Source organism: Oryctolagus cuniculus, chromosome 3 (assembly GCF_964237555.1).
Source record: "Oryctolagus cuniculus chromosome 3, mOryCun1.1, whole genome shotgun sequence".
NCBI classification, from domain to species: domain Eukaryota; kingdom Metazoa; phylum Chordata; class Mammalia; order Lagomorpha; family Leporidae; genus Oryctolagus; species Oryctolagus cuniculus.
The window spans coordinates 66,323,477-66,338,199 of NC_091434.1; the positions used below are offsets into that span (position 1 = coordinate 66,323,477).

General features: G+C 40.9%; 1 protein-coding gene across 11 annotated transcripts in view; it reads left to right on the forward strand.

The window, feature by feature from the left end:
* The window catches only part of CHN1 (chimerin 1), a 259,736-nt gene that overhangs the window by 192,857 nt on the left and 52,156 nt on the right, over nucleotides 1–14,723 (forward strand). For all 11 annotated transcript variants that reach the window (XM_051848493.2, XM_051848491.2, XM_008258770.4 and 8 more), the window contains one exon: nucleotides 10,220–10,297. In XM_051848493.2, the coding sequence (XP_051704453.2) occupies nucleotides 10,220–10,297 (78 nt within the window). The remainder of the gene's footprint in view (nucleotides 1–10,219; nucleotides 10,298–14,723) is intronic.

Sequence of the window (14,723 nt, forward strand, 5' to 3'; positions counted from 1 at the left end):
GGGTCTTGCTTCATGATTCTGCACGTGGAAATCCAGTTTTCCCAGCACCATTTATTGAATAGACTGTCCTTGCTCCAGGAATTTCACCTTCTGTGTTATTTGAGAGCAGTAGTAGCGTTTCTTTAAGTTTTGCAAGTATTAGATATCAAAAAGTTTTGCTAGAGCAAAAGCCTAAATGTTATGACATATTTTCCCAAGTGGCCTCCTAGGTTCATTTGGAGGAGTAGGGAAAATGGAGAGGAAGTTCCCATGGAGGTCAATTTCAACTTCTCATTAGGAAGAATGCTGCTGTGATCATAACCATGCAGCCATCACTGCCAGTGGCCCAGAATGTACTGGGGAGTCCTAGACTAGAGTGTTTCACCCTGTGTGATACTGTATGGATTAACATATGGCTACAAAATTCAGGGTAAGGACAACATCTTTCTCCATCTTCTTTGCAAAACACTTTATTTATATAAATTATTAACACATCAGGGCTACCACCTTCTGAACTTATATGTGAAAAAAAGAAACTTAGTAGAGATATGGAAAATCCTAAATACATACTGAAAAGATGAACGAGGAAGATGTTGCTTATGCCCATTTAAGCACTCACCTAGAGAGAGGCAGCCCTCACTGAATTGATGCTGAGCATTCTAGTCCATGAGCAAAGCCATCCTAATTGCAAAGAAGTCAACAGATATCTTAGCTCTGTCATTAAATACTCAATTCATTAACCTACTCAACTTGTTCTAATTCTGTGCTTACCAACTTCCTAGTTTTTTTGTTTGTTTGTTTGTTTTTGGTTTCCAACATGGGTGTGTTATCAAAAGAGTGTGTTGGTCACCCATTTGATGATAGTATCTTATAAACTAGCCAACTCTCATTCTGATTTTACTTATCAGTTATTTGAGTTTGATCTTATGTATCAATCTCCCTTTAGAAATAGATACAGCCTCTGTGTGCTGACAAATTCAATTTCTGAGACTGCAAAATTGGGTAACAGATAAAAACCCTTTTTAAATTTGCCAGCACTACCTTGGGAAGACCCACATTAACTCATGTCTTTTAGGACTTCCCTGTGAACTGAATGAGTATGAGGCTTTCATTTTCCTTTTGAATTTCTATTAAAAATTTATAGAAGACTATAGAGTTCATTTAGTCCAGCTGTGATTTGGATACATGAAGTGATGATGTTGTCAATTTCAATAAGAACCAAGCTTGAAAACTAGACTGGGTACCGCTATATCCCCTCTTCTCAGGCATGGTGCTCACTTAGAGTGAAAAAGCTCCCTCGAAACTGTCTCTCAAAAGAATTTATCATATTTCTGTTGTTTCTTGAAAAGAAATGCTAGAGGTGTACTTTATTGTTTGCATTGTATTTTTAAATGTCTTATGTTTAAATATTACTGCATGTGACTCTGTCAGGGAGCAGGTTATACTATATGATATTTGGTAGTAACAGTGTTAACATAGTGTAATTTAAATTTATTATACGCTGAAATGAATGCATTGATGGGTGTTATTGTTACTCATTTAGATGGAAATTATGTTAATGCTAGAGGAGCTGTATAGTGAAGACTGAGTTAGGAATTATGATGTGACTATTGCCAGTAGCATAAAAATTTAGAGCTGTAGCAGAATGTAAGAATTTCCTGTGCAACATAAAAATTTATTTATCCCAATATAAACTAAGGAATTTGAGTTCTGATATAGAAGTCTCTAATGTTTGGTTTAAAATGCATTTGGAAATCTTGACTAAGTGTTGAATCTGATAGATACTATAAATTCAGATATAGCAGTACTAAAATGCCTAATGATCTCAGAGGCACAGGAATATAAATGATCCAGAAATTTATTCAAATGGTAAGTTTTAAAGTTGTATGTAAACAATAGGTAATATGAGAAACAGGGTAGTCTAGAGGAAAGGCAGAATTTGAAGTCTTGTAGTCCTGTTTTTCACCACGTGCTAGTTTGGTGACCTTTGCCCAAGTACTTCCTCTCTGAGCTTCTGTTTCTTCATCTATAAACCATGAATTGTAGTATCTACCTTATTGGTTGTCTTGACACTCAACTGCATCTTACCTGTAAAGCACTGACTAGTGCAGTGCCATCCAGTTTAGCTGACCTGTTGTTAAGTACATTGGAATATATTCTACTCTTTGCTCTAATGGAGAAAACTTGGGTTACAAATTACTCTTCTTCATTCTCTGAATTATAATCTGTGTACTTGAGAGTGTGTTGAACTTGCTTGAATTCACAAATCTTCATGTTATAACTCAATATTGGAAGTTTCAGAAAAGCTATGTTTTCCCTCAATTCTAATATTTTATAGAAATTTCAGGATTTTGCTAAACCCAAACTAGAAACCCTAACTACCCAACAGTTAATTCAGGTGCTTATCACCTCCCCAAGCCTTAGGTCAGCTAGAACATTGCTCTGTGGTGCTTTTTGGATGGAAAGTGGGCTTAGCTTAGCTAACTGGAATATCATGCTGCCCTCATGTTACAAAAGAGGACACTGTTTGGGTTGTAGGAAGTCGTCCAGTTTCTTACTGAAGAACACTTAGTACAAATAAGCTCGGACATTCAGTGGTTAGAGATTTATTCCTTTGGTTTAAGTTTGATCTTGTATGAAAAACCAGATGCTGTTGAAAAGGAGTTGTCCTTATTGGGAATAAATTGATTGTAAATAGGGTTTAATGCGATTACTCATGGTTTCAGTGTAGGTGTTCTCTCAACTATAAAATTGCCAACAGTAGTGCTTATGTAGTATCCCTAAACATTAGTTATAGTTTTGCCTGAAGCTCACATTACATAGGACAGTGGCCTTGGTCCTAAATCAGTATAATAGTTGCATACAATACTAACTCTGATCTTGGAAATTTAAGTCCTTGGATGCAAAATAACCATGATTTTGAAAGTCATTTATTAATGATTTTCTGTGTCAGAAATAAGGCAGAACATTTCCCATCTATTAATTCAATGATTCTATGGAAACAAAGGCCAAAATAAATTAGTGACTTGACCAAGGACATGCCACAGCTAATGACAGGGTTAAAGTTAACACTTTTGTCCGACCCTGGAGTCCATGAGTTTCCTATTACATTATTTTTGGGAAAAATGAGAAGATACCTCAGCACAAAAGCAGGATTATTACAGAACACACAGAGTAGTCAGGTCGCCAGAAATTTCCTTATTTAAAAGACAGGGAGTGTGTTTCTTTAAAGTCAGTGAGGGATGGGTGGGATCAGGTGTGAAGACAGGCAAGGATTCCCAGTCAAAATATATAGCTAAGGGCAGGTGTTCGATCTAATTGTTAAGACACATTACAGGGGACCTGAGCAATGGTGTAGCGGGTAAAGCTGTCACTTGTGGTGCCAGCATCCCACAAGGGCACCAGTTTAATCCCAGCTGCCCCACTTCTGATCCAGCTCCCTGCTAATGCACCTGGGAAAGCAGTGAAGGATTGTCCAAGTCCTTGGCCCCGTGCACCCACGTGGGATAGTCAGATGAAGCTTCTGGTTTGTCTCCCCCAGTTGTGGCCATTGCAGCCATTTGAGGAGTGAACCAGTGGATGGAAAATTTTATCACTCTGCCTTTTAAATAAATGAAAGAGAGAGATGCTTGAGAGTACCTGAGTTCAGTAGCCAGCCAGCTTCAGCTCTGACTCCAGGTTCCTGCTATTGCGGATTCTGGAAGGTATCGTCTATGGCTCAAGTAATAAAGTCCCTGTCACCCATGTTGGTGACCTGGATTGAGTTCCTGGCTCCTGACTTCACTCTGGTTAATCCCTTATCAATTACAGGCATTTGGGGAATGAACCAACAGACGGAAGCATTCTTTGTATCTCTCTGCTTCTCAGATAAATTTCTTAAAAACTCTTTTAAAAAATAGCAGGCCAGCGCCGCAGCTCAATAGGCTAATCCTCTGCCTGCGGTGCCGGCACACCGGGTTCTAGTCCCGGTCGGGGCGCCGGATTCTGTCCCGGTTGCCCCTCTTCCAGGCCAGCTCTCTGCTGTGGCCCGGGAGTGCAGTGGAGGATGGCCTAAGTGCTTGGGCCCTGCACCCCATGGGAGACCAGGAGAAGCACCTGGCTCCTGCCTTCAGATCAGCGTGGTACGCTGGCCGCGGCGGCCATTGGAGGTGAACCAACAGCAAAGGAAGACCTTTCTCTCTGTCTCTCTCTGTCTACTCTGCCTGTCAAAAAATAAAAATAAAAATAAAAATAAAAGCTAAATTCTGTGTTTCCAGAAGAATGATCTTGTAGGGTGTGTACCCTATCAGTTTAGACCCTACTAAGTGTAGCCATTTTCTTCTGTTTATAGAGCCAGGATGTGAAGGGTGCTGTATCTAATACTATATGTGTATTTGCTAGTCTCCTTAGAAGTTAGCAGAAAGTAAAAAATGTGAATCCAGATCTCAGACTTTCCACATCCTGATTGTGTGAGCTTGTTTCTTCACAAAGTGGCCATCAAGTCACATGCCTCTTGGCTTTTGTGACCAATAACTAGGACTGTGTGAAGCATCAAGTGACATAGCTGCCTAACACTTACTGATAATCTTTTTCACAGCTCTGCTGCCTCAACTAACATATGTCATTATACTTCTTTCAAGAGAGAAGGTTCAAGTTCAAATGTGGGAAATTGGGTAGGGGCCAAGCAACAGAAGTATGGGCAGTGTAGACCAAAAGCAGGTTACAGGCTCCTTGAAGGCAGAGACTTGGGTTTCATACCGACACAGCTAACCCTCCCCCCACCCCCCACCGACATTCTGATTTGAGCACTGCCTTGTCGTTTACATGTCCTCTTCTTTGAACATCCCAGTAAGCTTTCAGGTAGACAGAATTATCCACATAGTGTAGATGAGGTAACCAAGGCACCAAGAAAATCGCCCAGGATCAAAATTCAAGTCTCATCTCTGTTACAACACACTACCCCACGATAAAAATAGCTACTTTCATTTATTTTTGACCCAATTCTGCATACATATACATATAACTGAAACAGGAGGTAGACTGTGATGTGTCTAGTAATTAATGGAAAGTGGAGAACTCAGATTCACAGGTGAGTCAAATTATGCCTAACTGGTACAGGTAACCAAAGGCTTCATGAAGGAGGGGACTTTTAATTGAGCCTTGAGGTAACATTTCTTACCACATGGACTGCATGCTAAACTTAAGATCTTAGGATCTGAATTATTACTACTTTTTCCTAACATACATTGTTATTCATTGCTGCAGTTTCACCATCTATTTCTCCTCTTTGAAATTGAATGGAGAGGGTCCATTGCATTGGCATAGATGGCTGCAGTGCCAGCATCTCATATGGGCATCCGTTTGAGTCCCAGCTGCTCCACTTCCAATCCAGCTCTCTGCTATGGCCTGGGAAAGTAGTAGAGGATGGCCCAAGTGCTTGGGCCCCTGCACCCGTATTGGAGACCAGGAAAAAGCTCCTGGTTCCTGGCTTTGGATCAACCTAGCTCCGGCCATTGTGGCCACTTGAGTGAAACCAGCAGATGAAAGACACACTTCTCTGCTTCTGCCTCCCTATAACTCTTTCAAATAAATAAATTAAAAAAAAAAATTGAATGGAAGAGATAGGCATTATAGCCCAGGTTAAATTGCCACTTGGAATGCCACATCCTTTATTGGGGTGCCAGTTTGAGTACTGTTAATCTTCTGATGGTTCCTGGGAGGCAGTAGATGATGACTCAATAATGTTGGCCCCTGCCACCCATGTGGGAGTCCTGGCAATTGTGGGCATTTGAGGGGGTGAGTGAGCAAATAGAAAATATTTCTCTCCCGCCACCCATTTCTTTCAAGTAGATTAAATATTTTTCACATTTGTAAAAGACTTATTTATTTTGAAAGAGAGAGGAGAAACAGATCCTCCATCCACTGGCCCACTCCCCAGATGGCCACATCAGCCGGAGCTGGGCCTGTCCAAAGGCAGGAGCTTCCTCTGCATCTCCCACGTGGGTGCAGGGCCTCGAGCACTTGAACCGTCCTCCACTGCTTTCCCAGGCATATGAGCAGGGAGCTAGATCAGAAGTGGAGCAGCCAGGACTCAAACCAGCACCCATATGGGATGCCAGCATGGTAGACAGAGGCTTAACCCACTGCACCATAGCGCTGGCCGCCATAAACATTTTTAAAAACAAATTGAATGGGGAAATGACTCAGAATAGAATTGGAGAGAAGAAAATGACCACTCTCAGACTTCCAGACTTTTCTCACTTGGGCGGATATATAAGCATACATAGTGTTGAAGAGTGCAGTTCCACACCTGCTCCTAGCTGTGCAGTGTGACAAGGTTAATTCAGTGGGCCTTGGTTTGCTATCAAATGAAGAAAATATATGCCTTATAGGGTTTATCTATATGTAAAGTGCTTATCTGGGTGCCTGGTACTCAATGAAGAATGATAGCTATGATTAACAGATTCTGTAATTGTCTAAGTAGATAGATCTGGTTAGATAAATGTAAACACGAATGGAATATAATTGTCTGGAACATCAGAACACTGGTATTATGAATTTTAAGGATTTACTTATTTTGGGTCTGGCGCTGTGGGTAAAGCTGCTGCCTGCAGTGTTGGCATCCCATATGTTTGCCAGTTCAAGTCCCAGCTGCTCCATTTCTGATCCAGCTTTCTGCTATAGGCTGGGAAAGCAGAATATGGCCCAAGTCCTTGGGCCCCTGCATCCACTTGGGAGACCCAGAAGCAGCTCCTGGCTTCAGATTGGCCCAGCTCTAGCCACTTAGGGAGTGAACCAGCAGATGGAAGACCTCTCTCGCCTTTCAAATAAATATTTTTTTAAAAAAGGTTTACGTATTTGAAAGGCAGAGTTAGAGAATGGAGGAGAGAGAGGTCTTCCATCTGCTGGTTCACTCCCACAACAACCAAGGCTGGGCCAGACTGAAGTCAGGAGCCTTTTCGAGATCTCCCACATGGGTACAGGGAGCCAAGGACTTGGGCCATCTTCCTCTGCTTTCCCAAGGGCATCATCAGGGAACTAGATCAGAGTGGAGCAGCTGGGACTTGAACCAGAGCCAGTATGGGGTGCTGGCATCACAGGCTGCGGTTTTACCCGCTATGCCAGCCCCTCATTCTTAATTTTAGAGTAATGAAGACCTTTTTCCTCCTAAGCTCATGTTTTCTATCTCTTCCCTGCCCTCGGTAGTTGCCTAAATTACAATTAATCCAGTATTTCTTGATTAAGTTGAAGAATTACTCAGGGAACTACAACTCTGTAGATTGTACAGATTTTACCTCTCAATGACAAAATGTTCACTTTTACCCGACCATACATTTTCTGGATTGCTCTACTAGAAATATATTCTTAAAGATTTTCTTACTTGAAAGGCAGATACCTTCTATTTCCTGGTTGAGTCCCCAAATGTCAACAGCTAGGGCTGGACCAGACTGACTCAGGAACCCAGAACTCCATCCAAGTCTCCCATGTGGGTGGCAGGGCCAGGCACATTTTTAGGGATCTGGATAGGAAGTGAAGTGGAATAGCCATGACTTGGTGTTCTGATATGGATTGCTGGCAGTTGAAAGCAGTGGCTTTAATCCACTGTGTCACAGTGCTAGTCTAAGAGGAATGTTTGTTGTGGTTGACTTTTAATAAACTTTAAGATTTATTTATTTGAAAGGCAGAAGTTACAGAGCGAGGGAGAGACAGAAATCAATTTTCCGTCTGCTGGTTCACTCCCCAAATGGCCACAATGGCTGAAGCTGGGCCAATCTGAAGGCAGGAGCCAGAAGCTTCTTCTGTGTCTCCCACGTGGTGCAGGGGCCTAAGGACTTGGGCCATCTTCCACTGCTTTCCCAGGCACATTAGCAGGGAGCAAGATCAGAAGCAGAGCAGCCAGGGTGTGAACTGGTATCCAAGCAGGCAGCAGCTTTACCTGCTTTGCCACAACACTGGCCCCAGTTGGATGACTTACAGTTAACCCCTAGGCCTTCAGCTACAGTTATCTGAAATATGGGACCTTGATCAGACATACTCAGAAAAAAAATTGCTACTTGGGTTACAGGTATGATTTATTTTCTTTAGTAAGTTGATGTTAAATGTTATTAAGGAAAAAAAAACTGTCTTTTAAGTTTCCTTTGGAATTTTTTCTGGTATTTACTGAGAATTGGATGACCTTTATAATTTTAGTCTTCACATGAAAAACTAGGTCTAAAATGAAGAGTAAGGTTAGCCAAGTAAACATTTTTCCATTACATTTCCTGTTGGAATGGGGCACTTTATACTTCATGTTAATCATTCTGAGTATATAAATTTGTGAAACTAGAACGTCTATAGGTGTAAAATACTAACTCCTGACTCTTAAAAGGAAATCATAATTTAAGAACTACTTCATGTCCTAATTAAACTAGAATATGCATTGGGCACATAATCCTACAGATTATGAAATGAGAAATTATTTGCTTTAGCAAATGGACTAAATTTGTTTAAAAATAGTTTTAGAGTCTAACTACAGTGTAGCAGAATCATAGTGGATTAAACTTAATTACTATAGCATAAGGAAACAAGCAATGGAAGACATAGTCTCTCATTGCACCTTGGTGAAAAGGGTAGGTATTGCTCTTAAGTCAAGCTGAGTTTGAGGCTCCCATCCCTGTTCTACATCAGTAAACAAAACAAATACACAACCATCCAAGGATCCCATGGGATAATCCCTGGGATTATTTCCAGGGGGCTCCCATTTGGCCTCAAATTCTCTGAATAAAAATGTTGCAAATAGAGAATTAAAATATTTCACCTTTTAAGTGTAGACCCACAACAGAACTACTCATAGTAATGACAGACTGACCATTCCAAGGTGTTAACATGGCTCTATGTGTCTTCCTTGGCCACTGTGAAAACAGTTGGACAACTAGTTTAACTTTTCAGCAAAATACTTATCAGTTTTTGCTTATCTTTAATAACATTGGATTTAAAAAAAAATTTTTTTTTATTTATTTGAAAGGCAGAGTTACAGAGAGAGGAAGAGAGACAGATCCTCCAATCACCGGTTCACTCTCCAAATAGTTGCAATGACTGGGACTGGGCCAGGCCGAATCCAAGAGCCCAGAACTGCTTCTGGGTCTCCCACGAGGGTGCTTTCCCATGTGCGTTAGCAGGGAGCAGCCAGGTCTCAAACAGGCATTCATATGGAATGCTGGTACAACAGGCAAAGGCTTAACCTACTACACCCCAATGCTGGTCCCAACAACATTGTATTTTAATTAACTAACCTCAGTCCATATACAACAAGAAAAATATAGATCAGCCTTTTATAATTTACCTGACAGTCTTTTTAAAAACTGATGCTGTATGTAAATTTTCTTCTGCTTTTAATAGGTTTTTTTAAAATTCCATTTTGTATAATGCATGACTCATTCATTGCTCATTATCTTCCCACTGATTTTCTTTTTTTCCTTTTTGCCTTGAGCCAGCAAGAAAATCTTACATGAGAGGAGGGAGAAACAGTGAGTTGAGGAACAGCACTTAAATACTGCTGCCTGACTGTCATTGGTTATCTCCTTTCCTGCCGCGGCCAGTCTAATCCAGCCTCCCTGCCATCCCTCCCCGCCCCCACACTCCCTGCCAGGCCTCGAGGGGTAGCGGTTGCAAGAAACTGATTGCAGGCAGAATGTAGGCATCTTCCGCTCCGAATGGACAGTAACACACTGAATAGAGAAGGAAGCTTTTAGAAATGCATCGTTTGTCAGAATTGCCTGGCTTTTTAAAAGGGATAGAGAGATGCTGAACGTTTTGTATGTTAGCACCGACTCTTTTTATTTCTGTTCAGACTCTTAAGTTTTCAGAAGCTTAAATATAGAGCCCTTTAAAAAAAAAAAAAAAAAAAGAAGAAAGAAGAATTTGTCTGGTTAGTCGACCTCTTTCTGAGAAGTGCTTCATCACCCTCCTCCACTTCCCCGTGGTGTCTCTGCAGCTCTCTGTAGGTTAGGTCTGTGCCGCTTGGCAGAATGCTCATGTGGTAGCAGAATAGAGTTCACTGACAGACACAGATCAATTTAGGGTTTCTTTCTTTCCTGTGAATTCCAAAATGCCATCCAAAGAGTCTTGGTCGGGGAGGAAAACTAATAGAGCCGCAGTTCACAAATCAAAACAAGAGGGCCGTCAGCAAGATTTATTGATAGCTGCCTTGGGGATGAAACTGGGTTCTCAAAAGTCGTCTGTGACAATCTGGCAACCTCTGAAACTCTTTGCTTATTCGCAGTTGACATCACTTGTTAGAAGAGCAACTCTGAAAGAAAATGAACAAATTCCAAAATATGAAAAGGTTCACAATTTCAAGGTAAGAACATTTATTTTTAGCCTGTTCTTATAAGAAGTGCTCATCGCTTAAAATATACAGTATTAAAGGAATGTCTTCTGAAGTCTTTAAAATGAGGATGACTTGACAAAAGTGTTCTTGGTATTTAATAATGATGTTTTAAGTCTGATTTAAATAGCTGAATGAAGCTAATAGAAATCTAACCCTGTTTTCTGTAAGGCTGTTTTAAAATTCTTTAATCAATTTGTACTCACTAGTAAAGTCTTGACTAATTGTAATGAGGCCTCATTTAATAATGATTTTGGCATTATTTTTATTTGTGATACAAATATGTCTAAATACCTTTGTCAACTATTTTATGGGAGAATTAGATCTTACCTCTGTTCCTTTCTGGTAAAAAGCTTTGGAAACGAGGCATGTGCCATTGCATCTGGATTGAGCAGATGGTCTGCATTTCCCATAGTTTTGTCTTTTCTCCTGTTAATGAATTGACCATGATGAAAGGAGGATGGCTACCGTGGGACTGTTGTTGCTGCTGACAGTAGCAACTTCTCTTAACTTATGAGTATTTGCTTTCACCTTGTGTCTGTGTGGTTTTAGATTCTTGCAGTAATGTGTTTTATCAACTATACTTGAATCTTCTTTCAGGCTGATGTGTGTGTAAACCTTGCCTGTATTTATAAAATGATATTAAGGCCTTGAAGTTCTATCCTTTGCAGCCCAAGACAGAGGCTATACAATGTGAAGTCATGCATAGGAAACCCAGTTACACTTAATACATAGATGCGCTGGCATTTGTATAGTAACTTTCCAGTAGTTAGACAACTTAGATACATTTTTTGAGACATGAATAATTTTAGATAAAATTTCTTTGCTGTTAGTTTCAAAAGGTGATAAAACTGATTTTCTGTTGCTTGTTTTTCAACATTTATTCAGTACATAGAATGTACCAGGCTCTGTACTAGGGGATTTCATTCCAAATTTGCAATTCATCCTGATTTTTAACACCAGCATTTATTTTACTCAAATGCTAAATACCAAGCCTCCAATATGCTCCAAATTTTCCAGTGTGAGAAATAGACCCTTTTGATCTCCAGATCATTTTAGGATAAAGACAAGTTGCTTAATTAAAAAAAAAGTTTCTGAAAGGTATGGGCTATGCAAAGACTGCTAATATTTCAAGATAAATAGCCTTTTCTCCTTCCTCTTTAAACATAGTAAGGATCATTAAGGATCTTACTTTTCAACCAATATTCCTGATTTAAAGTAAAAAATAAGATAATTCAGTGGATGAAGTACCTGATAGAAAGCAAAAGTTGTGTGTGTGTGTGTGTGTGTGTGTGTGTGTATATATATATATATATATATATATATCCAGTCTTAAACCACTTAATTCAGGTATAAATTAAATAACACATGCAGGTTACCAGGCCTCAGGTTTTTTTTTTTTCCTTATATGAAATACAACCTGGTCTTATAGGATTTTTATCAGGAAAATGACCCCAAGTCAGTCCTTTTGCCAATTTAAAGTTATAAAATAGCCATTTAGATTCCTAAGAAATTATGTACACTTGTTCAAATCTATCTCCAAAGATGTCTCCTCTCATTTGTTCAGCAAAAACATACTCAGAATGCCATTTTAACGCCAAGTCCATTGAACATACCTCTTCTTATTGATTAACAGGCTTGTTTAAGGACTTGCATAACAAGGCATATTGTTTTCTTGGTTGAATCTTCCAGTTATTTCTCAATTTTAATTTAGCACATTGCTTTAATGAACAGACTCTATAGAGCCAAGAAGTGCTATAGGACCTATTGTGACTCTTACTTTGGTACTCAAGACTGCTTTAAAGATACTGTTTTTTGAAAGGCACATAAAAAACAAAAGGCTTCTTCCTTCTTTGGAGCTAAATAATTAAAACTAGCTAGAGCTTGCTGTTTTAAAAAGTTCTTATGGTCAGGAAGGAGCTCATGTTGAAGAGTTGCATTACTTTTTTTAATAGTTGCTAATAAGATCAGCAGTTTATTTTTTTTTTAAAAAGTTTCTGTGTGATGGCATTATTAAAAATGAGAAAAGAAAGTCGGGGGGTTGGGGTGGGGAGTCATTCTTGACTTCTGAGAACATCCCAGGAAGAATTCAATCTGTGGCAGGAGCAATTTCTCCCACACCAATGCTAGAAGGGCACTGCCTGCGATATGTAAGTATGTGCTGTTCAGAGATTCATTGTGGGAAAACCTGGAGCATTTGTATGATGATCATCATTCACGTGGCCTTACCAGTGACTGTTTTCTTTGTTGGTAAAAGTGTGTTCCGTCTTACCACCAACCAGCCTACTCACCGAAGCCACATTGCAATATGGGTTTCTTTTTTGCTTCTTGAACTGCCTCGTTACATAAGACTGCTCGGCAGTGTTGAACAGCTGTCAAATCTTACTTCAGGGGCTAAAGCCCAAGGGTGTCCTTAGACCTTCGGTGAAAGCATTCACCAGGATGAAAGCCAAACAGATCAACTGGACCTGACTCCAGAAGCTGTTTGTGTTTTGGGCTTTTTGTTGCTTCTGTTGTTTTTAAGTAGGAAAGAAAAAAAAAAAAAAAAGGAAGGCTTCTAATTTTGCTGTTATGTAATGAGATCTCTTGAATGAAAGATGATCATAATTATATCTTGTAGGGAGGTTATAATCCTAGGGATAAATGCACATTTTTTTTTTCTTTTTGACAGGCAGAGTGGACAGTGAGAGAGAGACAGAGAGAAAGGTCTTCCTTTGCCGTTGGTTAACCCTCCAATGGCCGCTGCGGCCGGCGCGCTGCAGCCAGCGCACCACGCCTATCCAAAGGCAGGAGCCAGGTGCTTCTCCTGGTCTCCCATGGGGTGCAGGGCCCAAGCACTTGGGCCATCCTCCACTGCACTCCCTGGCCACAGCAGAGAGCTGGCCTGGAAGAGGGGCAACCGGGACAGAATCTGGTGCGCCGACCGGGACTAGAACCCGGTGTGCTGGCACCGCAAGGCGGAGGATTAGCCTACTGAGCCACGGCGCCGGCCCACAATATTGTTTTAAAACTATTACTCTATAAGGTGTCGATATAAATTAGAGTGAAAATAATTTTAACTGTGCCTTGGATCAACCTCTCATTTTAAGAAGCATCCCAAGAGAGAATAAAACAAAACTTTCTGGTGTTCAGAGTAAAACACAGCCCCACCACCACTGTCCTGCACCATCTGGGACCTGTGTGCTGAGGCTTTCCTCATGGGTTAAGACCTAGCCTTTGCCCTCAGGAGTCAGCTTATTGTTTGTACAACTCAGATTGCTTCTCTTGAAACTTGTTTCTGCACATTCAAAATTCAGTTCCTGGTCCATGGACATACTTGGTAGCCACTATTTTGTTACTGCAAACTACCCTTAAGTGCTTTTTTTTCCCCCTGAGTCCATACCAAAAATTTATTTTGAAATCCTGTTTTTCTTGCTTCATTGCAGAGGTCATGGTGCGATTGAGAACCTTAGTGTGGTTGTGGGGGCTGAAGAAAGCTCTCACTTCTTTCCTAGCTCCCAGGCAGTTAGGTATTATGTAAGAGTGGTGGCATTTTTCATGCTCCACAGAATACAGTGAAATCCTTTTTTTATTCCTTCCAAACTCAACTATGAATGTTTCATTTCGTCTATTGCTTTATTTGGAAAGCTCTATAACAAAATTGAGGTTAAAAGTAATAATAGAAGCCTGGCTATTTAGGCTAATTAAATACTTCATGTCATTTTCTTTTAAGAATTAAGGAGAATAGATGCTTTAAAATATGACTTTTGTTCTTTTTTGAGGTGGTCTTGAAGTGATATTTGGTTTTAGTTTCAGGTACTTGCATTCTGTATTGCAATGAAAGATATAAAATATTATCTTAGTAGATTTAGTGTTGCCAAGATAGTATGCAAGCAATAACTCCTGAAATTTGAATTGATACTGTCGCTCCCCCTCTTCGTGGAGGAACGACACTAAACCCTGCCTAGGCTTCATATCCGAGTCACGGCACCATTATGTCGCTCCCCGTCTTCGTGGGGGAACGACACAGGACCCTGCGCTGTTCTTTTGTCTGCTCGGCCCTCCCCGGGTTTGCTGCTGGTTCTTCCCGGGTTGGCTACTATCCCTTCCACCTCCGTGGAAGGGCAGTTCCCCCTGGCCGCATTCCCCACTTCCGCAGGGGAGCGGCACACCGCCGGCCGGCTCTTCTCGGGGGCTGCACAGGTGTTCCCTCAGATGTTCCCCTTAGATGTTCCTGGTGCATGCCGTCTCTCTCCTCCTTTATAGTCCTCCTCCGCCAATCCCAACTCGGCTGCCCACACGCCGAGTACGCTGCTCTCCTCCAATCAGGAGTAGGTCCTACAGTTTATTGGTTGAACTGGAGGCAGCTGCGTAGAAGCTGTTTTCTCCTCTCCCAGCGCCATATTGTGGGAGAGCAGAT